This window comes from Gekko japonicus, unplaced genomic scaffold (genome assembly GCF_001447785.1).
Source record: "Gekko japonicus isolate JY-2015 unplaced genomic scaffold, Gekko_japonicus_V1.1 scaffold385, whole genome shotgun sequence".
In the NCBI taxonomy this organism is placed as follows: domain Eukaryota; kingdom Metazoa; phylum Chordata; class Lepidosauria; order Squamata; family Gekkonidae; genus Gekko; species Gekko japonicus.
Window position 1 is genome coordinate 841,902 of NW_015162489.1, and position 22,830 is coordinate 864,731.

Below are 22,830 nucleotides of genomic sequence, written 5' to 3' on the forward strand. Positions count from 1 at the left end.
TGTGTGTAGACTGGATCATGCTATTAAAATATTTTTTTTAATGAACAAAGGAAGCCCTGTTCATGTGATAGTGATCATATACTTGTGATCATTATAGGAATCAGGCTGTGGTCTACACCTGCATGTTTCAAACCTGTGTCCATATATCCCTGAGGGCCAGGAAGGTTGTTCAAAGAATGAGACTTTCAGAAATCCAAATTCTACTTCCTATTCAGTGTAAACTCTCTTGAAATAAGAGCAGGCCAAACTATATTGCTCTCTGCAGCATTCTACAGGAATTCTTGGCAAAGGAACAGTTCCTGGATGTGAACAGGAATCAATGCATAGAGACTGGATTCTACTGTTTCTTTCCATTAACCATTTTCTTTTGCCTCCTATTTTCAAGATTGAACAAAGAGTTGAGCCTGCAAAGCGTGCAGCACATAATGTACACAAGAGGCTTGTGGCTTGCCTCCAGGGCCCATATGGGGCTGATGTGGAAAAACGTGTGGTAAGCACTTTTCTTCCCCCCCCCACACACACACTCTCGCAGTCCAAACTGTCCCCTGCTGACTCCCAATTTCTATTTATTTTTAATCTGGCCTCATAGGCGGAGAAACTTCCAAGATGATGAAAAGGCAGTGAGGGGTCAGATGTCTTGAATTAAATTAAAATTAAATTCTTTAATTTTAATATCTCTTGCAGAACCCATTCAAAGCATTGCCAAGATTTTTCTAATTGGGCAAAGGGATGTAGATCTGGTCCAGGGACTGGGCATAGAATGTAAAATATGGTGCTCTCTCTGTTTATATCCATACTGGTGGATTATGTGCAGTCTGCTGCTGAAGTTGTTTTGTTGCATACTGTTCTTGTTCAGCACTTTGATTCTGAATTTTCTCACATGTACTTTGTTAAACAGGTACATGCCTTCCTGTAGTTGGTCTGTACAGGAGTCTCATGCTGTCCCTCCCTGCAAACATTGCTCCCCTTTTTCTGCTTCATTTTCAGAGCATTTTTTCTTAGCTGTGTGCTGAATTTACACTAGGAATGTCAACTCTGAGAGATCTGGGGGATGGATCCAGGGAAGGGTGGGGTTTGGGAAGGGGAGAAACCTCAGTGGGGTATGATGCCATAAAACCCACCCTTCAATAGCGGCTCTGCTCCCCTTCTTCCTCAGTTTCATAAAGTTTATCTGACAAGTGACTCACATACCCACACACACCCCTTTATTGCACTGTGTAGGACGAGAAGAAGAAGAGACTGGATTTATACCCCGCCCTTCACTTGGAGTCTCAGAGCGGCTTACAAACTCCTTTCCCTTCCCCTCCCCACAACAGACACCCTGTGAGGTGGGTGGGGCTGAGGGAACTCTGACACAAACTGCTCTTTTTCAAGGACAGCTGTGCCAGAGCTTGTGACTGACCCAAGGTCACATCAGCAGGTGCAAGTGGAGGAGTCGGGAATCAAACCCGGTTCTCCCAGATTAGAGTCTGCACACTTAACCACTACACCAAACTGGCTTGGAATAACTGCTGTCACTATTGAATTTGGAAATTATGTGTGTGCACTTTCAAGCTACCATTGCTGAATCAGGGCAACAGTGGTGGTAAGCAGAACTCTTTCCTGTCTTCTATTGCCAATTTTTATCTATTGTTATTCCCTTTTATGACCAAAGGTATTGGCAGGTGCTGGTTCAGAGCACTCTGCTTAATTTTGTTGCAGGGAAAAGTTGGAGATTCACTAATTCATTGTCTCTTCTCATTTTCCAATTTTGTGCAGAAAAAGTTGTCTTTGATGTCACTGTCTGTTACCATGGCCGAGAGCTTCAAAGAACTAGACACTGATTCCAGCCTTGGGTAAGACTATGATATTTCATGCCACATGCACTCTAGGGTACTGGTTTCGAGCTTTATTGTAAGGGTTGCCATCTCTGCCCCCTTTTTGGTTTGGAAAATGTCCCTTGCATTGCAAACCGAGCATCATCTTTTGCAGGATGACAGAACTCTTAAAAATGTATATTCTATTTCCAAGAAGTTTGCTGGCTGCCGGCAATGCTGATCTTGGAAAAACTTTGCAATGAAGCAGGGGCAATAAGAATACAACAGGGCTCCTTTGCTTGTGTGATCCAGGGAGAAATAGGTTCTGGTTGTGTACACTAATCATTTTTTTCTTCCTCCTCTGCCTACAGGAAAGCTTTGGAAATGAGCTGCTTCATTGAAGGCATGCTGGCCAAGATCTTAGCAGAGTTTGAAATGGCTCTTGAGCGAGAAGTCCTACAGCCTCTGAATAAGCTGAGTGAGGTAGTCTTCATTTCTCTCCTCCCCCTACTTCTGTTTTCCCTCTTCTCTGCTTGCTCTTCTGTTGGCTCCCTCTCCTCCTCTTCCTCCTCTGCTTTTCTGACTGTGTTACATGACTTACTGCATGCAACAGGAACACAGACTTTTCCTAACAAATGGGTAGGAGCTGCAATGACTAACTTCCCCCATCCCAATTTCTCCCAGGAGGAGCTGCCCGTCATCCTGAAACACAAAAAGAACCTTCAGAAACATATTCTGGACTGGAACACCATCAAGAGCCGGTACTAAGAGAGGGCTATGAGGAGAATGGAGTGGGACTGGGCTGGGCTTCCATGAGCCTGACAGAGGGGGATGAGTGGGGGAACTCTCTGCCCGAGAGCAGAAATAGGACAGAATCCTTGAACTGCAGCCCCTGTTCAGCTAGCTTCTGAGGTACATTTGCAATTGGTGCATTAGCTCCACTGTAAACAGTATCTGCCATTCGAGGCAGTGAAATGCCGCGTAAGAATATGTACAGGTGATCGTAGGCTGAGAGGCAGATGGTTTTGCTAGCTGGGGAAGCATGTGACTATGTTTTAGTCATCCTGGCTGTAAAAGAGGCAAACCTAGAGAGAGCAAGCGAGGGGAGGCTGCATAAATGCTCAGCCAAACACGGGGGGGGGGTGTCACTCAAGTACTAAATCAACATGGAAACAGAACTGGGAATATTCATATTCCTGTAATAGCTGCTTCCCTTATGGATGCCTACTAACAGTTTCTATCTGAGTCTGTTCCACCACACACAATGTCCTGTATTACTACTTATTTTCACTTCCTGCCTGTCCACATGCACAAAGCCACAGATCAGGAGTGTTTTCATGTATCTTTTCAACCAGCAGAAAGTTATTCACATATTAACTTGTGTGTGTGTCAGTGGGAGTAAACTACCACTGTTCCTCACTGAGAAGAAAGCCACTGGCTAAGCTATGTTCCCTTGTACTGGACGGAGGCTACTGATTTTGCATGATAACACACAGTGCCATCCTAAGCAGAGTTACACCCTTCTAAATTCATTGAAGTCAAATGGCAGAACTCTGCATAGGATGGTACTGCAAGTCACCCAGCCTGGTCACATGACCTCTGGCTTGAACATCCTTCCAAGTAAGAGCTGTTTGGATTTTGCAAAACCAGAGGTCATTTCGGGGGGGATCGCGGGGGATCGCAGTTCCCCCGGGTGAGGTACGGGGGCGGGGCACATGACGAAGCCCCACCCCCCCCCGCTTCCGGCCGCCCCGCTTCTGGCCCTCATTCAGCCAGGAGGAGGCAGGAGAAGAGGGAGGGTAAGTTGCTTCCTCCCTGCCTCTCCCCACCCCTGCCTGCCTGGGGCCAGGGAGGGCCTTTGCGGGGCTTCCTTGCACTCCCGCCGGCCTTGCAGGTCCACCGCCGGGCCCCTCATGAGGCTCGGCAGTGGAGCTGCAAGGCCGACACCGGCGGCCGGGACCGTTGGGGCGGGGTGTGTGGCCTTATGACACACTTCCGGTGATGTCAGGGGGTGTGGCCTTATGACACACTTCCGGCGATGTCAGGGGGTGTGGCATATGCTAATTAGTTATGCTAATGAGTTCCCCTAGCTCTTTTTCTATGAAACGACCCCTGTGCAAAACCCAATGCAAACATCTTCAGCCAGTGTTCCAAGTCTCTCAACTATTGAATGCATTTGCCACAAAATTTGTGGCATCCCTAAATGGAATAGTTTGTGTTTGGGTTTCCCATTTGACATGCAAACATGTGACTTGCTTGCATGTGGGAGCTGCATAAGTTACGGTGTGCCAGCCATAATGGCTCTCTCTCACACACACACACACACACACACACACACTGTGACAACTGAAAAGTTGTTAAGAAAGCCTGGCAATTGCTAACATGTATTCAATCTTTGTGTCTTTTCTAAACATGTTGCTTTCTAATTTTTGAATGCCATCAACCTCCTGCTCCTGTCCACCTCTCTGGCTTTTCTTTGGAAACCTGAAGTTTGAACCAAGCGGCCAAGAACTCCGGTAACAGCGTCAATGCCAACACTGGCCCAGCAGCATCCTCTGCTGCGATCAAACTGGAGAATCTGAAGGAAGAAGAAGAAGAGATGAAAAGGCGGGTTGAACAGAGTAAGGTGGGTGCAAATTGAGATTCTGCTGTTAAAGATTAATTTAAAAGTACTTTCCCAATTCTGGAAAGGTAAAATACATAAAAACTTAAAAATGGGAAACATGAAAAGATTTCTGGACTTAGCACAGCATCATGGTTAAGATAATAATGTGTTGTCATTCAGCTCCAACTCACTAGTATGTGGCCTTAAGCAAGCCACTTTCTCACAGCTTCCATCCACCAGAAAGCAATATGTGGATAATAACACAGACCTGTTCTACCGGGGCAGTTGTAAGGATTACTGGCCCAACAGCTGCTTTCAGACAGGAATTTTACCCCATCTGGACAGTGGAAAGCCCCTACTGTACTTGGGAGTACCCACATGACATTGTGCCCATATCTTCCCTGATGGGCTGGATTATTTTTTAAAAACTCTCTTAATCTGGCTCATTGGGGTGGATGCTTTGCCCATAGCCAATACAAGAAGTGGGTGGAGGTAAGCTTTGCCTTCAAAACATACAACGATATGTGCCGCTCTTGTATCTGGAAATTAGGTAGAGGTTTCCCTTGCTCGAAAGCCAGTCAAATCCGACTCTAGGGATGCGGTGCTCATCTCTGTTTCCAAGCCGAAGAGCCAGTGCTGTCTAAAGACATTTCTGTGGTCATGTGGCCAGCATGACTAGACGCCGAGGTGCACAGAACGCTGTTACCTTCCTACCGAAGCGGTACCTGTTTATCTACTTGCAATTTCTTGCTTTCGAAACTGCTAGGTTGGCAGGAGCTGGGACCAAAGACGGGAGCTCACTCCATCATGCAGCACTTGGGTCTCGAACTGCTGAACTACCGACCTTCCGGTCTGCAGTTCAGTGTCTTAACCACTTGAGCCACCGCAGCTCCCATCTGGAAATTAACTGCTATCTAAATATGCTGTAACAGGGATGTTGCAAGGGGGCTGTAATGTAGTAAATAACAAGAAAGAAGGGGGTGTTTCTGTGCTCAGCATTTGATGAAGGGAACAAAGAATAATGCTCACCGCATCTTGTCTCACAGGATGAGTACATGGCAGACCTATACCACTTTTCCACCAAGGAGGACAGCTATGCTAAGTACTTTATCAAAGTAAGTCAATTTCCCTGTCTCTGTTCTGTCCTTCACTTCATCCTCCTGTGTGCCACCATCTCTTCTTCTCAGTCCCTTGCCTTAAAGCGATATAGCCTTTCACACAGCAGCTGCTTCTGTTTGCAAAAGGTCTATCATAATAACCATCTATCCAAGCACCCCTGTCTGCTTCACTGTTTTGGGATTGATAGGGCTTGCAAAAAAATAACCACAGATCAGAATACAAGCTGTGTTTGTATTTTCTGTATATGACAGTTGCTGGAAATTCAAGCGGAGTATCATAGGAAGTCCTTGGGATCTCTGGACGCTACCTTGGCAGAACTGAAAGAGACTCATAGTCAGCCAGGTACAAGCCAAATTATCTTTTGTCATGTCAAAGATGGGTCAAAATGTGGGTGGGTTTCTATTAGGGTTGCCAGGTCTGGGATCTTCTGCTGTGTGCACTAAGCAGTGACGTCGCCCAGAAGTGATGTCATCACACCGCTGACATCAGGGGGTGACACTCTAGTTTTGAGCAAAACTTATGGTTTGTAGCCAATTTTACCATAGAGTTTTGCCCAAAAACTAGAGCATCACTGTGCAACATCAGCAACATGATGACATCACTCCTGGAAAGTGTGGGAAAAGGTGGGGCTTGTCCAAGATCCAGTGGATCCTGTATTGCTCTTATTGATCTACATGTGGAACATTGCCCCACAACATAAAGAAGTGGTAGCCAATAAGATGATTAGAGCTAGAATATTGTAGGCTACATACTGGGAAGAAGTGGAAGTAGCAACAGCTAAGGAATGGCAAAGTGAAATTGTGAGGCTATGCAGTAATGTCCAAAATAACAAATTTCATTGCAGTTAATGAAGAAAAGTGGGCTAGGGACACTTTTTATTGTAAATAAAGAACAACTGGCACAAGGTTTGTTGGTTTCTGTAAAAGAAAATTAGATATTGATATGATTAAGAGGTGATTTCCTGGATGTTTATAAGATCGGTGTTGATGTTTTTGTAATCTTCATTTGCTATATTTTAATGAAAAGAAACAAACGCGTGTGGCAGTGTTCCCTCTAAACCACAGAGTCTTGTGAGCAAAAATTCTACTTTCTGAACTCCTGGCATTAAAGTTGTGAGTGAGCGATCTGGCCACTGCATAAATCAGTTTGCACTGGAGCCATCCTTCCTGAGCTAAGACAAAAATCTGTGAGCTGGAGACTAAAAAACTGTGAGCTAGCTCACACTAACTCAGCTTAGAGGGAACACTGGCGTGTGGTAGGAGGCCTGACTTGCAGGTTGCAAAGAGACAAAAGGGTTCCTGAGTCAGCCCCAGAGCACCACACCCTTACAATGAGCGTGGAGGAAGAGACTGGATTTCCATACCGCTTGCTCCCACCAACAAGCTGTCTGTTGCCTATTTTTAAAGTGCCATCAGCTGCTTTCCTTTGGGTGCACTTCTGCTGTCCTTTTAAGAGCAATCCTAAATTGGTCTGCTCAAAATCTGACCCAAGTCTTTTCACTGGCTTACTCCCAGGAAAGTATTCTTAGGATCACACTGGGAGTAATAAGAAAAGCCAAGAGTGGGAAGAAATTGTCACCTGGATTCCTTTAATGTTGAGCTTCTGAAGCCGTCTCTGAGAGGGCATCGTGGCACTGTCAGCAGCTTTTGGCTATCTGTTCTGCTAGAAAACGGGATATTCTTCCAACTGTCCCCAAAACCTGGTTGAATGGTCACGCATTGTGGAAATCTTCCAACCAATGTATTATAGAAATAAAAATCACTCTAGATCATCTGTCCAGTGGGCTTTACCCTTTGTCTTCTCCAAAATTTCTTCCTGTTTTTCAGACTCCCCATTCCCAATGGATACAGCTGTGCTAGGAGTATATGGGATGCCTCTAGAAACTCATTTGAAGAACTCTGGGCGGGAGATTGCACTCCCCATTGAAGCTTGTGTCACAATGTTGTTGACTTCAGGGATGCAAGAAGAGGTAGCTGCCATCGCTATCCTTTCCTTTAACATTAGGGTTGCTGGATCCGATATCCACACTGGTGTGGAGTGGGAGGAAGCGGTGCAGAGGGACAGGATGCACTGACATGTGGAAGTGATGTCATTGCATCAGGGATGCTCTTGGTTTTAGGCAAAACACTATGGTAAAATTGGCATCAAACCATAGCTTTGCCTCCAAAACCAGAGCATCGCATTGTGACATTCCCAACATGATGACGTCACTTCTGCGTGACGTCAGCATGTTGGGGACGTCATGCGGCGACACCGCTGTTTGGGGGTGAGGTTTCCCCCACCCCAGCTGGCCAGTATCCACCAGAAGCCCCCAAAACTGGGGGATCCCCCGCTCAGAACTGGGGAATGGCAACCCTATTTAACACAATTCCTGATATTCACGATTTTCTCCCTTATCCATTATACTAGATCTTGAGGGCTCTCAATTAAGATGATGGGCAATACAGCGTATTTCTTCACACAGCCCCTAAGCAATTTATTGGAATTCACTGTGACAAGATATAATGATCGTTCAGATGGCTTCAAAAAGGGATTAGACATGACAGATAGGTCCATCGATGGCTATTAGCCATGATGGCTAAATGGAACCTCTATGTTCAGAGGCAGTGTATCTTTGAATATCAGTTGCTGGGAGAAACTACTTAGGGAGACAGTGGGCCTTCTTGTAGGTGTTCCAGGGTATCTAGTCAGCCACTGTGGGAAACAGGGTGCTGTATTTGATTGATCATTAGTGTGATCCAGCGTGGCTTGTCTTGCGTTTCTTTCATTGCCACTCTCTAGGGGCTCTTCCGGTTGGCAGCTGGGGCTTCTGTGCTGAAGAAGCTGAAATACTATCTTGCCATTGGCTCAAGTGCTCTAGACGAATTCTATGCAGACCCCCATGCAGTGGCAGGTAGGTATTTAAACATCTAGAGGTCTCAATACAAAGCAGTCTGGCTTTCTCTCTCTGATGGCTAGACACATCATAGCATTTCTTACAAGCATCTCTTTGCTTTCATCTCAGGTGCTCTGAAATGTTACCTGCGGGAGCTGCCCCAGCCCTTGATGACCTTTGAACTCTATGATGATTGGCTCAAAGCTGCCACGTAAGACAGATGTGTTAGAGGTCTTTCCCAACAGCTGCTGTCTGAGATCCTTTAACTGGAGATGCCAGGGAATGAGCACGGGACCTCTTGCATGCAAAGCATGTGCTCTATGACCGAGCATCCCAATGATTTCATTTCAGTGCTAAGTTTAGGTTTATTTAACTATCGGATGACCTGTACTGTCTGCACAGCTGGAAATGCAATTTGCATAGGTCACGTTGCACAAAATTAAGGAGGGGGCATATGTTCTTATCACAAGCAAGGTATAAGTGATACCCTCCAACTGATTTTTTTTTTTTTAAAAAGGGGAAAGAACGCAATTATATACACCCTTGCCTGCGGTAAGAATCTTTAAACAATGAAACTTACTTCCAAATAACTGTCAGCAGTCATGAAGGACTTCGTCCATCATATGTGATGGTGGACAGATCCCATATAACATCTCACAGGTTAAACTACAGCCTAAATAGATTCCTGAATATGAAGGCACATAATATATCACTTCTGCTGAAACAAAGTACATCTGGGACTAATCAGTGCTTGGATCTGAGATTTCCTGGGAATCCTACACATGTCATCCTGAGGTCTGTGATAGAAGGGATTAATTAATATGATTATCAGCCAGACATTGACCTAAATACATGCTGCTATTAGGCAATCAATACAACCATTAATATAAGTGATGATATGGGTTGGATGGATCCCTTCTCCTTTTGCTTAGTCTTAAAATATGTTTATCCCAGCCTTTCAGAAGGCTCAGAGTGACTAAAAACAATAATGTCATATGTTAAACTTTTAAACCACAAAATTAAAACCTCTGCCCTGTTTTCAACAGGGATAAAGCACAACCATATATTATATTGGATGCCACTGCATACAAAAACCACCACCGGAATAGGTGTGGGCAATTTTCAAAATTAACAGAAGATTTCTGGAACGGATAAGTCTTGGTGGCATAGAGCCAAGGGCAGGGCTGGTTCACACAGAGGTGGGAAAAGCTGCTCCAGCTGTGCAAGCAGCAGTGAGCACAAAGGAGGCATGTGGGGATGACACTCACAGGTAGGGAGACCTCCCACTTGACTTTCCATTGTCCACCAGCCTGCTGAAAGCTGTCAGGAGGGATTTCTTTTGGTAAAAAGCTCCCACATCATGCCAGCAATGTGACATCAGTTCGGTATCCACTGGAAGCGACATCACCCTGCTGGTGCCATTTCCTGCACCCCACCCTCTTGTCAGGTGGGAATGCCATCCCCACAGGCCAGCCTTCAGCTGACAACCCTATTCACATGCCCTATCCCCACACCCCTCACTGTTTGTGCCACCCCTTCCCATCCCCTACTTCGTTGTTCCTGGAGCACCAACTATATGTGCCCCCTCGCCCAGCTGGTGCAGAGTTTTGGGCTGGGGTGTCACCAGTACGCTAATGACACCCAGCTTTATTTGTTAAATGGGTGGCCACCCAGATACTGGCCCGCAAAATCTGGCTGAGGGTCTAGAGGCCGTGGTGGGATGGTTAAAAAAGAGCCAGCTGAGACTGAATCCGACTAAGATGGAGGTTCTGTGGCGGAGGGGGGGTTCGGGATTGGGATGTAATCTTCCTGCCTTTGATGGTGTGCCATTTACACCGGCACAGACTGCCAAGAGCTTAGGTGTGGCCTTGGAAACCTCCTTATCCATGGAGGCCCAGGTCACGAACGTTGTCAAGCTGGCATTTGCCAGTTTGCATCAAGCACAGCAACTAGCCCCTTTCCCTTCCTGCCCTGACCTAGCCACAGTAATCCATACAATGGTCACCTCCAGGCTAGATTACTGTTACTCACTTTGTGCTGACCTGCCCTTGAGACTGATCCGGAAACTCCAGCTGGTCCAGAATATGGCACTGTGAGTCCCGATGGGAACACCAAGGACAGCACATATTAAACCTGTTCTGCGCCAGCTACACAGACGTCCAGAGGAGTACTGGGTCAGGTTCAAGGTTTTGGTATTGACCTTCAAGGCCTTGGGCGGTCTGGGACTGTTAGCCGAACCGCTTTATCTACAGCAGTTGGCAAATTTTACTCTGGGTATTTGCCAGCTATACCAAGGTCCAGTCCACCCCAAGGGTTTGCCAGTGAAAGAGTCGAGGCTGGTGGTTCCAAAATAATCTGTCTTTTACTTAAGAATACATAAATCACATACAAACAATGATGAAGCACACACACATTCAATCAAGTTCCTTAGGAATACAGAATTACAAAGAATCACTTTTGCATTCACAGGTGGGGTGATAGAGAGCAATACTTATCTGTCTTGAAGCTTGTTAGTTCCAATGAAGAATGGAGGGTCAGAAAATAAGAAGCTAGGGGAGTTAACACACAGCTAAAACCAGCCAGCTTGTGTGGGTCTCTTAACTACAGATTAAGAGATCAAGTGGATTCAAGGGTTTGGGACAGAAAGCTGGACAAAAGAGGAGTTTAAAAGCAGACAGGGGGTGGGGGGGAGGCGGCTAGCAAGGGCCAAGCGACTGGTCCTTGTCTTTTATAGGTGGATCTTTGGGTGGGTGGCATCTGTGCCAGCCTGTGGACCCACCTACCTGTTAGTCTGTCCCAAAACTAATCTCATTGGCTGCGTGCAGTGAGGGGTGGCCAATATTGTAACTCTAGATCTAACTCAAAGGATGACATCTGGGCAAGTGTGAAAGTTGGCATCAAGGAATCTCCTTGATGTGCAGATGAAGCTCGGCCATTCCCTGGTCATCAAATGCGCATCTGGCAGGAAATGCTCATTCAGATGTAAAGCAGAGATGTGGAATACGTGTCTTTCAACAGTTCATGAATGGGGGCTGCTTTTCCCTAAGTTGTGGTTTCTGCTGACAATAATAGCGATGTGTGCTTTTCTCCCTCAGGCTAGTAGCTGTGTATTTGAAACCTCATTAACATGCAAGGCTTAGAGCAGTCACCCACGGAGAGGGTTGTAAAGGGCTCCCAGGTCCCCACCTGGCACGCTTGCCTCAGTGGGTGGGCGAGGAGGGGGTGGGTGGCCTCTGGGCAGCTTCTCCTGCTCGCCGGCCTCGGAGGTCTTTCCCTGCAGGTATGCCTCAGCGGCCGGGCAGGGAAAGGTGGCGCAGAGGCCTCGAGAGGTCCCACACCAGCTGCCGCTCCCGGAAGCCTGCGAGCGGCCGTAGAAGCCAGGCGGGGGGGGGATCAGGTGAAGAGGGTGGCGCGGGGACCTCAGAAAGGTTCCGCAGGGGCCTCAGAAGGTCTTTCCCTGCCCAGCTGCCATGGCCGGTGAGCGGGGAAAGGTGGTGGGAGATACTGTGGACGGCTGGCTGACTGGCGCGGCACCACCGTGGTCGTCCTCAGCGTCCCAGGAGGCACATAGATCTATACGGAGACGTGGTTCTTGAACCCCAGGTCAGTGCGGTGCTCTTTCTTCCCACTCCCAGAAGGGAATCACAGACTTTCCACACTCTTCTCTTTCAGTGTCAAAGAGCCAGAAAGTCGATTGGAGTTGCTCAGGGACGTTTGCAACAGTCTCCCCAAAGACAACTACAACAACTTGAGGTGAGGCCCACGGGTCAACATTTTGGGCTGAAAACTTCGAACCTTTAAGCAACCCCCCCCCCAAAAAAAAACAAACAACAACAGGTCCAACACAGGTTCTCTGTGCTCAGGAAAAAGCTTTGCCTTTTGAATGCCGTCTTATTATGCAACAGACAAAGAGACCAAGGCCTCACTAGACAATCCAAACAATATTTCCTTGCCCTTCTTCCAACAGGTATCTGATCCGGTTTTTAGCCAAGTTGGCTGAGCATCAGGAAGTGAATAAAATGACCCCAAGCAACATTGCCATTGTCCTAGGACCCAACTTGTTATGGCCCCAACAGAGTGAAGGGTAAGGTATGGCGCTCCCAGGAAACAATTCTGTAGGTGTGGTCCAAACATTTTGTAAAAATATATAAAAATGATTTGCAGAGTTTTAGACAGAACGTCAACAAGAAAAACAAGATGAAATAGGTATATTAAAGAAGATCAATAAGCTAGGAAAATGCCCCAGAATGGGAGCGGGAGGAGGTAGAACCCATGTAGTTCTGGATTCATAAGGCTGCCATGCTCCAGGCGGGGCCTGGAGATCTCTTGAAATTACAGTTGATCTCCAGACCAATGCTCCCTCTAAGCCATGGAGTCTTGTGAGCAAAAATTCTGCTTTGTGAGTTACTGGCATTAAAGTTGTGAGTGAGCGATTTGGCCACTGCATAAATTAGTTTGCTCTGGACCCATCCTTCCTGAGCCAAGACAAAAACCTGTGAGCTGGAGGCTAAAAAACTGTGAGCTAGCTCACACTAACTCAGCTTAGAGGGAACACTGCTTCAGACTAAGGGTTTCAGCTCTCCTGGAGAAAACGGCAGCTTCCAAGTGTGTGGACTGTATGGCATCTCATTCCTACTGAGCTCCATCCCCTCCTCAGACTCTACCTTCTCCAGGTTCCACTGCCAAATCTCGAGGAATTTCCCAAACTGGAGTCAGCAGCTCTATAATATAGAAACAGGTGCCCATACTAAAAAATTCACTTCATTCAAGTAAGCACATCCATATGAGTTTGCCAGTTATCTTCAGTAATATATAAGTTATATGGATGGCAGTAACTTAGCTCTTCAGAAATATGTACACAGGAGCTGCTAGAATCTAACTGGGAAAGGTGCAGTACACTTACACTTACCAACATTGTGGCATGTAGCAAGGATGCAACATTTAATCTAGGACATTTCTGGCCTTTTGGTGTAGCTGTGGGGTTGCCAACCTCCAGGTAGGGCCTGGAGATCTCCCAGAATTACATCATCTCCAGTTAACAGAGATCCATTTCCCTGGAGAAAATGGCTGTTTTGGAGGGTGGACTCTGTGGCATTATACCTTGGTGAGGTCCAGCTATTACCCAGGCTCCATCCCCAAAATCTCTAGGAATTCCCAACCCAGTGTTGGCAACCCTAATTACAATATCTAAGGGCAATATTTAGAATGCTGGGTAGAAGAAGAAGAAGAAGAGATTGGATTTATACCCCGCCCTTCACTTGGAGTCTCAGAGCGGCTTACAGATTAGAGTCCACGCACTCAACCACTACACCATGAGTAATGAGCCCCCATTGGTCTACCATTCTTTTGCTGCCTTTTGGAGGGACCAGCTGCTTAGAGAGCAACGGTGTCATGCCTCCTGCCTCGGGATGCATGCTGAGAAGAGCTGCAGGTCTAAGGAAGGGATTTCACAAATTAGGACACATCAATCTCCAGTTCTAACATATTTGTTACCTATGTTGTTGTTTTTCCCCACAGTTGAACCGAAACAGATGATAACCAGAAACCGAGCTTGTCATTCTTTCGATCTGTTTAAAAAAATATTTTCACTATTTTGCATATGAATTTAACAAGCCACCAATATATACAACTATGATATGTAATTCCATTTCATCGTCTGACGAAGTGTGCATGCACACGAAAGCTCACGTCTTGAATAAACCTTTGTTGGTCTTAAAGGTGCCCCACTGGACTCAAACTTTGTTCTATGGCTTCAGACCAACACGGCTGCCCACCTTGACCAAGCTTGTGTAGCTGTAACCCATATCTCTGTCTCAACCACTACACCAGAGTGTAGTGTAGTACTCTGGAGAACAGGGTTTAATTCCCCCATTCCTCCACATGAAGCCAGCTGGGTGACCTTGAGTCAATCACAGTTCTCTCAGAACTCTCTCAGCCCCGCCTATCCCACAGGGTGCCTGTTGTGGGAAGAGGAAGGGAAGAGGCCCTGCAAGGCCAACTATATACATTCCCACCCGGCACCCCTATATCCCATTGGAGGGTTTGAATTTCCTGCCAAGATTCTATTGGTGGGCTCGAGGTGGACTGGGATCCTAGGTCCCCTTTGTGTTTGAGGACCAAGCTCCTGCTTTAGCCGTGGACCCCTGGTTGCGGTCCGTGTACATAACAAGTAGAGAAAAGCAGGGTACAAAACCCAACTCTTCTTCTTCTTCCATCTTCAGTAAGGTTGTCAAATCCAGACACTGAAAGGGTTTCTATATCTTTAAGAGCAGTAAAAAAGGCTGAATTCCACTTGGTAAACTTTCAGTACTCGCAGGTATCTTGTGGGAAAAGCTAGTGAAATTCACAATGTTATGCAGTTCTGTGCCAGAAAGGATGGATGTGCCTCTTGAGATGTTGGCTTTGTTAATCTGCTTAACATTGTTCTTGATGGCTTTTCTTTCCCAGGAGCTCTGTGCAACTAGATATGGCCTCTGTATCCTCTATACAAGTTGTGGGAGTTGTGGAACCCCTAATACAAAATGCTGAGACTCTATTCCCAGGAGGTAATCAATTATCTGTTGACTTGATGGGACTGAGACCAGCTCAATAACCAATACCTCATTGTGACTGAGAGTGGCAAAAGCTTCTGTGTGGTCATAGACAGAAAAGCCATGGTGTCTTTTGTGGGGGTAGGAGTTCTGTATATTTCTTTTCCTCTTTATCAGAGCTATGTCAGAAATAATGAAATCATCCATATGCTGATCCAAGTATCTTTAAAAACTGGAGGGTCAGGGAGACTTTCCCCTCAAATCCCTATCGGGAGAGGGGTTAAGCAGGGGTGCATTCTAGCCCCCCACTTGTTTAATCTTTTTCTTAATGATTTTGCCCCTTTTCTGTCACTAGTTGATGGCCATAGCCCTAGACTCGGCTCGGCTCTTATTCCCTTGCTGTTATACGCGGACAACATGGTTCTTTTGTCTATATCCCGTGTTGGATTAAACCGCTTATTGCCACGAATATTGTGTGATTAATAGATTGGAGCTGAACTATGAAAAATCAAAGGTATTGGTCTATCCCTATTCCCGGAAATTATATAAGTGGACTATTAATGGCAATACATTTGAACAGGTCAGGCACTTCAAATACTTGGGCGTCCACTTTCATTCTAGTGCCACCTGGACCCATCACTGCAGAATGGCTATTAATGTAGCTAAAGTCTGTGCCGCAGCAATCTCTCGTTTTTACTTTTCTGACTATGGAAACCAATATGTGCCAGCTGCACTCAAAGCTTTTAATGCTAAAACTGGAGCTCAAGTATTGTGTGGAGTACCCCTCTGGATAGATGCAATTGACACTTCAGTGGAACATGTCCAATCTACCTTTTTGCGAAAGATCATGGGGGTACCCATGTGTGTTCCATATGCTGCCTTATGTTTGGAGTGCGGACAGAATATGATGGCTACTAAGGCATGGATCCACACCATTAAATTTTGGTTGTGACTCCAACTCTGACCCCTCTAGTTATCTGTATCAATTACTTTCTGAATCTGTCAATTCTAGCTGGCTATCTCACATTGAAACCAAAGTATGCTCCTTGAACATACCCTTAGAATCTCTATCCTTGCTTTCTGAGCCTGAGGACAGACATTCCTTGTTTGTGGAGCAGAACTTAGATCAGAGGTAGTGCTAACAAGTATGTGGGTAATACATGGAATCATAACTTAATTTAGTCATATTAACTTTACATGCCACTGTTCAAAGCTGCTTACAAGATGCTTCATTCAAATATAATCTGTCTGCAAAGTTAAGTAACCTGAAACATGAATATAACTATTATGCTGAAGTTTGTTTCAATTTGGTTGCCTCTTCCCCCCAGCAGTGTCTGTTTCTGTACATCATAAAACATTGCACTATAATTAAAAAGTTTACAAAATAATTAATTCAGCAATTTGCAAAATTTTCTGCAAAGTCCTTTAAAAAAAATTGCATTGATTTTCTAAAGGATTTATAGAAAGATTCCAGACTTACAGCAGGGGCCACTCTGTGAGAAAGGCATTCCAGAATGAAGATGGATATAAGTTTCTGAGGCTTTTGAAATCAATAAAATGCGCATTAATTAGATAATTTATTTATAAAATGCTGCTTCTCCAGACTTGCTATATATGTGGTGCTTTGAAAACTAGAAGAGGGGCAAAACCGAGGGGCTGAACCAGTGATCCAGTGCCCTTCAGGTTGTCTCATTCATTTTATTGGTTGTTTTCTAGATATTGACTTCAACATCTCTGACTTGCTCACTCCTCCGGTATTGGAAATCAAAGACAGTGAAGGTCCTTCAGTGGAAGAGTCCACATCCCACCTTATCCCTGCTGAGCAAGTTTTCTCCTTGCCTGGAGAAAGGTAAGCATCATTATATTACATGTTTTGGCTATCTTCCTATAGTCTTACCTGAAGCAAGGAGTTTTCCCATGATATCAAATCAACTTTTGTAAAATGTGAACGGTCAAAAATTAACTTTGCTTTTCCTTTGTTTGGCCATTTATGTCTTTTAAAATATTGATGAACCACCTTTCCGAAATAAGTGCACCCAAGGCAGTTTACATGACCATCTGAACTCCTAAGATGTTCCTTAGATTGTATCTACAGGGAGACTATTCTCCAGGCAGAACACCCTACTGCTGCAACTGTAGAAGCATTTGCACGGTGGCAGTGGAGCATCCACAAGAAAGTTTTCACTGCACTTTCTATATTTTAACTCTCAGTGGCTGAGAGCCAGTTTGGTGTAGTGGTTAAGTGCGTGGACTCTAATCTGGGAGAATCGGGTTTGATTCTTCACTCCTCCACTTGCACCTGGTGATGTGACCTTGGGTCAGTCACAAGCTCTGCCACAGCTGTCCTTGAAAAAGAGCAGTTTGTGTCAGAGTTCTCTCAGCCCCACCCACCTCACAGGGTGTCTGTTGTGGGGAGGGGAAGGGAAAGGAGTTTGTAAGCCGCTCTGAGACTCCACGTGAAGGGCAGGGTATAAATCCAATCTCTTCTTCTTCTTCTTCTTCTTCTTCTTCTTCTCTTCTGCTGTTTCTCTCTCTGCCACTGAAGGGCTTTTAAAAAAAAAATCAGTAACAGCTATATTGCTATAGCATTATAATGTTATGCTATGGAGGTCCAGGTCACCACAGTTGCCAGGTCTGCCTTTTATCATCTTCAGCGGATCAGGCAGCTGGTTCCCTACCTCTCCCCCCAGGATTCGGCTACAGTGACCCATGCAATGATCACGTCCAGGCTTGACTACTGTAACTCGCTGTATGTGGGCTTACCCTTGAGGCTGATCCGGAAACTCCAGCTGGTGCAAAATGCAGCCATATCTAGAATGCTGGGTAATGAGCCCCCATTGCTCCCTACGTCTCCCACGCAGGCACTGACTAGACATACTTAGCTTCAGCAAGGTTGCTGCGCCATGTGCCTTCAGGTCACATCTTATTGCTGGTTGTTTTTAATTGGTTTTTATTTGTTCTATGGTATTAAGCCAGTTTGGTGTAGTGGTTAAGTGTGCGGACTCTAATCTGGGAGAACCGGGTTTGATTCCCCACTCCTCCACTTGCACCTGCTGATGTGACCTTGGGTCAGCCACAAGCTCTGGCACAGCTGTCCTTGAAAAAGAGCAGTTTGTGTCAGAGCTCTCTCAGCCCCACCCACCTCACAGGGTGTCTGTTGTGGGGAGGGGAAGGGAAAGGAGTTTGTAAGCTGCTCTGAGACTCCGGGTGAAGGGCGGGGTATAAATCCAATCTTCTTCTTCTTCTTCATGTGTGTAACTTGGAAGTTGCTGTTGGGAGACAATTTATCTGAAAGCATGGCACACAAATATTTTTAAGCCTTTGGTTTTAAGCAGTTCAAACAGAACATTTCAGATGCTTTCAGAATGTAAAAATTAAACAACAAATCACTACCACCACTGGTGCAGTGACACACGAAACACAAATATGCAAGCCATTTATCCCAGAGCCAAGAGGGTTTCCCCCCCTTCTGCAGCCAGTTGGAGCCTGACTGGTGGATAAAAAGACTTCAGGAGATAGACTTTGGGGGTAAAAGGGTAGGGACAGGGAGAGCCTAGTATCTCCATCTGTAAAACCCTACACACACCCCTCCTGCTTTACATACAGTAGTTGCAAAACCCCTGTAGCTCATTTGAAAGAAAGTATATTTAAATTGATGATGGCAGTGGAGAACAAAGTTGCCAACTCTGGCTTGGTGAGTTCCTGGAGATTTGAGGGCAGTGCCTGGGGAGGTCAGAGTCTGAGGAGAACGGAGTTCAGCTGGGTTGAGAGACCACTGCGTTCATCATCCAAAGCTGCCATTTCCTCCAGGGAAACTGATTTCTGTAGCCTGGAGATCAGCCGTAATTCTAGGGAAATTCCGGGTCCCATCGTGGGAGGGCATGTGGATTTGGCCTTTCAGGAAATTTTCCGGATCCATTTCAATCCGGCTTCAGGGTGGGATTTGGAACACAGAATAGATTGCTTTGGTCACCTTGGTTGATGACATCTATCGAGAACTAGACAGGAGGAATGTTGACCCTGCTATTTCTGCTGGATATCTAGCGTAGTATCCTCCTGAGTCTCCCTCTCAGTGCTGGGGACTAAGGGGCACCATGTTATGGTGGTTCGAGTCCTATTTGGGGAGGGGTCTCAGAAAGTAGTACTGGGGGATTCAAAAAAAAATGCTGTGCCCCAGGGTTCTTGACCTGTGAGGTTCGGCAGGATTCGATCTCTCCCATGCTGTTTAATATTTGCATGAAGCCACTGGGAGAGGTCATCAGAAGGTATGGGCTGCAATGTCATCAAAAACCCGGTTGATACCCAGCTTTACTTTTCTTTCCCATCTAATTCCAAGGATATTATTAGTGTTCTGAATGGGTGCTTGAAGTCAATAATAGGCTGGATGAGGGTGAACAAGCTGAAACTTGATCTTGACAAGACAGAGGCTCTCTGGGTTAGTAGAAAGGCAGACCGGAGACTTGAGATCTCTCTTGTTTTGGATTAGGGTTATATGCCCCTTGAAAAGCCAGGTTGCAGTTTGGGAGTGCTGCTTGATTCAGCAGTCACCTTAGAAAACCAAGTGGTTGTGGTTGCTTGGAGTGCTTTTGTCCAGCTTCGGCAGGTGCATCTGCTGCCCCCATTGCTGGTTTAGTCATATATAGCTCCAGTGATCCATGCCTTAGTTACATCTAGACTGGACTACTGCAGTGTGCTCTACTTAAGGCTGCCCTTGAAGAATGTTTGAAAGCTGCAGCTGGACTCCTGGTTGAGGCCAGCTACTGGGAGCTTGTGGCCCTGATACTACAGCAATTACACTGGCTACTAACCCACTCCAGGACTGTTTTCTCCCATACATTCCTGCGCAGGAATTAAGATCATAGGATGATGCTGTCCCACCAGTCAAAGAAGCTTGTCTGGTGGGCATATGAGAGATGGTCTTTTGGTGGCAGCCCAACAATTATGGAACAACCTCCCCAGGGAGGTGCACCTGGCTCCCTTACTTTCAATCATCAGGTGGCAGTTAAAGACAGTATTATTTAGGATTGCATTTTACTAATTTAGTTTTTATTTAGTTTTTATTTGTTGGCAGTCCCAATTGAGATTTTAAACTGTGGTCTTATGTCTTTTTTAATAATTATTTTATTTACACTATCAGCCACCTTGAGTTCTGCAAGGGACAAAGGTGGCAAATAAATGTTTAAGTAAATTGCAAAATCAATTTGGCATCTTTATTTATTTATTTATTAGATTTTTTGTTGCCACTCACCCAAAGACTTACAACATTAAAACAAATAAGGTAGAAAAAACCCAAAACCCAAATAACAAATTCAAAATATTAACATTAAAATATGTGGCTAGCGCCATACCACTAATAAAAACACCCAAAACATGGATTACTCTCCAAATGCTAACCTAAACAATTCAACCTTGCACGCCCTGCGGAACTAAACTAAACAAGTCCAGCAGGGCACGGGTGTCATCCAAGAGTTTATTCCACAAGGTAGGGGCCACAACTGAGAAGGCCTTTCCCCTGGCAACAGCTAACTGAGCCATCCTGGGTAGGGCTGCCAAGTGGGGGCGGGTAAACCCCCGCTTTGGAGGCCTGATTGCCGCCGCCGCGGAATCGGGCCCCGGGAAGAACCCCGGCCTCCCTGAAGCGCAGTGTGGCTGCGTCACAGGAAGTGACGCAACCACGTAGATCACGTAGGGGGCGTGGCCCCAATCGTCGGAGGGAAAACTCTATGGTTTTCCCTCCAACAATTGGGGCCACGCCCCCAACATGCTCTACGTCATGCGTCACTTCCTGTGACGCAGCCACGCTGCGCTTCGGGGGGGCGGGGGTCCCCCCTGGGGCCCGATTCCGCGGTGCCGCGCGTCTCTCGGCAGCTCCCAGACCCCGGCAATGCTCCCCCACCGGTGAGTCCAATCAACTTGGCAACCCTAATCCTGGGGCCAGGCATCTGCAAGAGTCCAAGAGATGATGGCAGAAGCGAGAGCGGGGGTGGGGGGGAAGGCTGTTAACAGGAGAGGCAGTCCTGTAGGTATGAGGGACCCAGACTGTTAAGGGCTTTAAAGGTTAGCACCAACACCTTGAATTTGATCTGGAAACTAATTGGTAGCCAGTGCAGATGCTGCAGAACTGGAGTAATATGAGCTGACCATGATGTTCCAGTCAACAACCTGGCAGCTGCATTCTGGACCACCTGCTGTTTCCAAAGCATTTTCAAGGGTAGCCCTAAGTAGAGCAAATTGCAGTAGTGACCACTGCATGGATCAATGTGGCAAGGTCTGATCCAGACAAATGAGCCAGCTGGCATACTTGGCATGAATGAAAAAACACTGACCATGCTACCATGGACACTTGTTTATCCAATGATAACACAGACTCAAACCACACCCCAAATCTACAGCTGTCAACTGGACACCTCTAGCTAGCATTTCAGTCTTTCCCAGCCATGTGACCTCCATCTTGGATGGATTCAACTTCAGCCAGCTCTCCCTCAACCATTGGACTACCACATCCAGGCTGAGAGCCCTGCCGCCAGCTGCTTATCCAGCAGGAGGAAGAGCTGAGTGTCACTCATCACCCTCCTGGTGATCTGGGCAAGAGGGTGCACACATCTATGTTAAATAACATCTGAGAGTGGATCAAACCCTGTGGAACCCCCACAATTCAGGTATCATCAGGAAGACCTCTCCTCCCCAATAGCAACCCTCTGAGAGTGTCCCTGGAGGAATGAAGAGAACCAGCTAAGGGCAGTGCCCCTTTCCCCCAAGAAGGCAAGGCGGTTGATCAGGACTGAATAGACAACTGTATTCTTTACAGATAATACTTCTCTGGTACTCAAATGGCCAGTTTGGTGTAGTGGTTAAGTGCACAGACTCTAATCTGGGAGAACCAAGTTTGATTCCCCACTCCTCCACTTGCAGCTGCTGGATGACCTTGGGCAAGCCATAGTTCTGTCAGAGCTTTTCTCTCAAGGACAGTTCTGGAAAGAGCTCTCTCAGCCCCACCTACCTCACAGGGTGTGGGGAGGGGAAGGGAAAAGAGTTTGTAAGCCGCTCTGAGACTCTGAGTGAAGGGCAGGGTATAAATCCAATCTCTTCTTCTCTTCTTCTATAATCTCTTAGAAAACAGGACTTCCCTGCCCAGCTAAAAAGCATCACTTGCAAGGAACACAGCTCACATGCCCTACGATGGCCAATGGTTAGGGTGCCCTCAGCTATTCTCTCACAGTATGGGCCTCCTATTTCACCGTGCTCCTCCCTATTCTGTTCTTTACTCCCTTGCTCCATCACTTAAAATGCACATCTCCCTCAGTTGTTCTCCTTTCAAGCATCAAACTCAAAGGTCATTGTTTGCTCAGAACAAATATATTCCTTTTGTATCACCCCCTCCATCTACTTATTATCTGAGGATCTGAATGTTGAGCTATTGCAATAAAGTCTTTATTTTTTTAAAAAAACTGACAGGAAAAACCTTGAGGTGGCCACAGGAACAGTTCTGCCAAAGGTGACCCAACCCCCTGCTGAAGCAGCAGTCTCCTTTCCTGCTCCTCCTGCTGATGATGCCTCAGCCTCACGCAAATGTAAGTCTGGTCTTCAGATGTGTCTCCTCCTTGGAACTTAAGTAACAGCCTCAGAAGCAGGGCCGGCCCCAGGCTTTTTTGCGCACTAGGCGATGCGACCTTCTGGCACCCCCCCCCCCACCGCGCCCACCAATTTTCAAACATAAATGCATTTAAGGAAGCTGGTTTTCATAGTTTCCTAGTTCAAAATTTCCTAGTTTCATAGTTCAAAATTTCCTTTACTGGGACTCACACTCCAGTGCAGCATAGGGGTAAAGCATGGAACTGAGCCTGGGGAGATACAGATTCAACCCCCCCCCCTGTTCCCCCCCAAAAAAACCCTCCTAAGTTTTTC

The 22,830-nt window shown here is 46.2% G+C and overlaps 1 protein-coding gene across 2 annotated transcripts in view; it reads left to right on the forward strand.

The window, feature by feature from the left end:
• SH3BP1 (SH3-domain binding protein 1) overlaps positions 1–22,830 on the forward strand; it is a 47,047-nt gene that overhangs the window by 19,385 nt on the left and 4,832 nt on the right. Inside the window, exons 3-17 of one of the 2 annotated variants that reach the window (XM_015405979.1) lie at positions 386–490; positions 1,759–1,835; positions 2,168–2,279; positions 2,481–2,557; positions 4,287–4,422; positions 5,448–5,516; positions 5,772–5,862; positions 7,347–7,489; positions 8,302–8,413; positions 8,525–8,606; positions 12,068–12,148; positions 12,363–12,479; positions 14,843–14,940; positions 16,642–16,774; positions 22,381–22,496. In XM_015405979.1, the coding sequence (XP_015261465.1) occupies positions 386–490; positions 1,759–1,835; positions 2,168–2,279; positions 2,481–2,557; positions 4,287–4,422; positions 5,448–5,516; positions 5,772–5,862; positions 7,347–7,489; positions 8,302–8,413; positions 8,525–8,606; positions 12,068–12,148; positions 12,363–12,479; positions 14,843–14,940; positions 16,642–16,774; positions 22,381–22,496 (1,549 nt within the window). Of the gene's footprint in view, positions 1–385; positions 491–1,758; positions 1,836–2,167; positions 2,280–2,480; positions 2,558–4,286; positions 4,423–5,447; positions 5,517–5,771; positions 5,863–7,346; positions 7,490–8,301; positions 8,414–8,524; positions 8,607–12,067; positions 12,149–12,362; positions 12,480–14,842; positions 14,941–16,641; positions 16,775–22,376; positions 22,497–22,830 lie in introns of those variants that run through there. The other variant, XM_015405980.1, reaches the window with a different exon arrangement.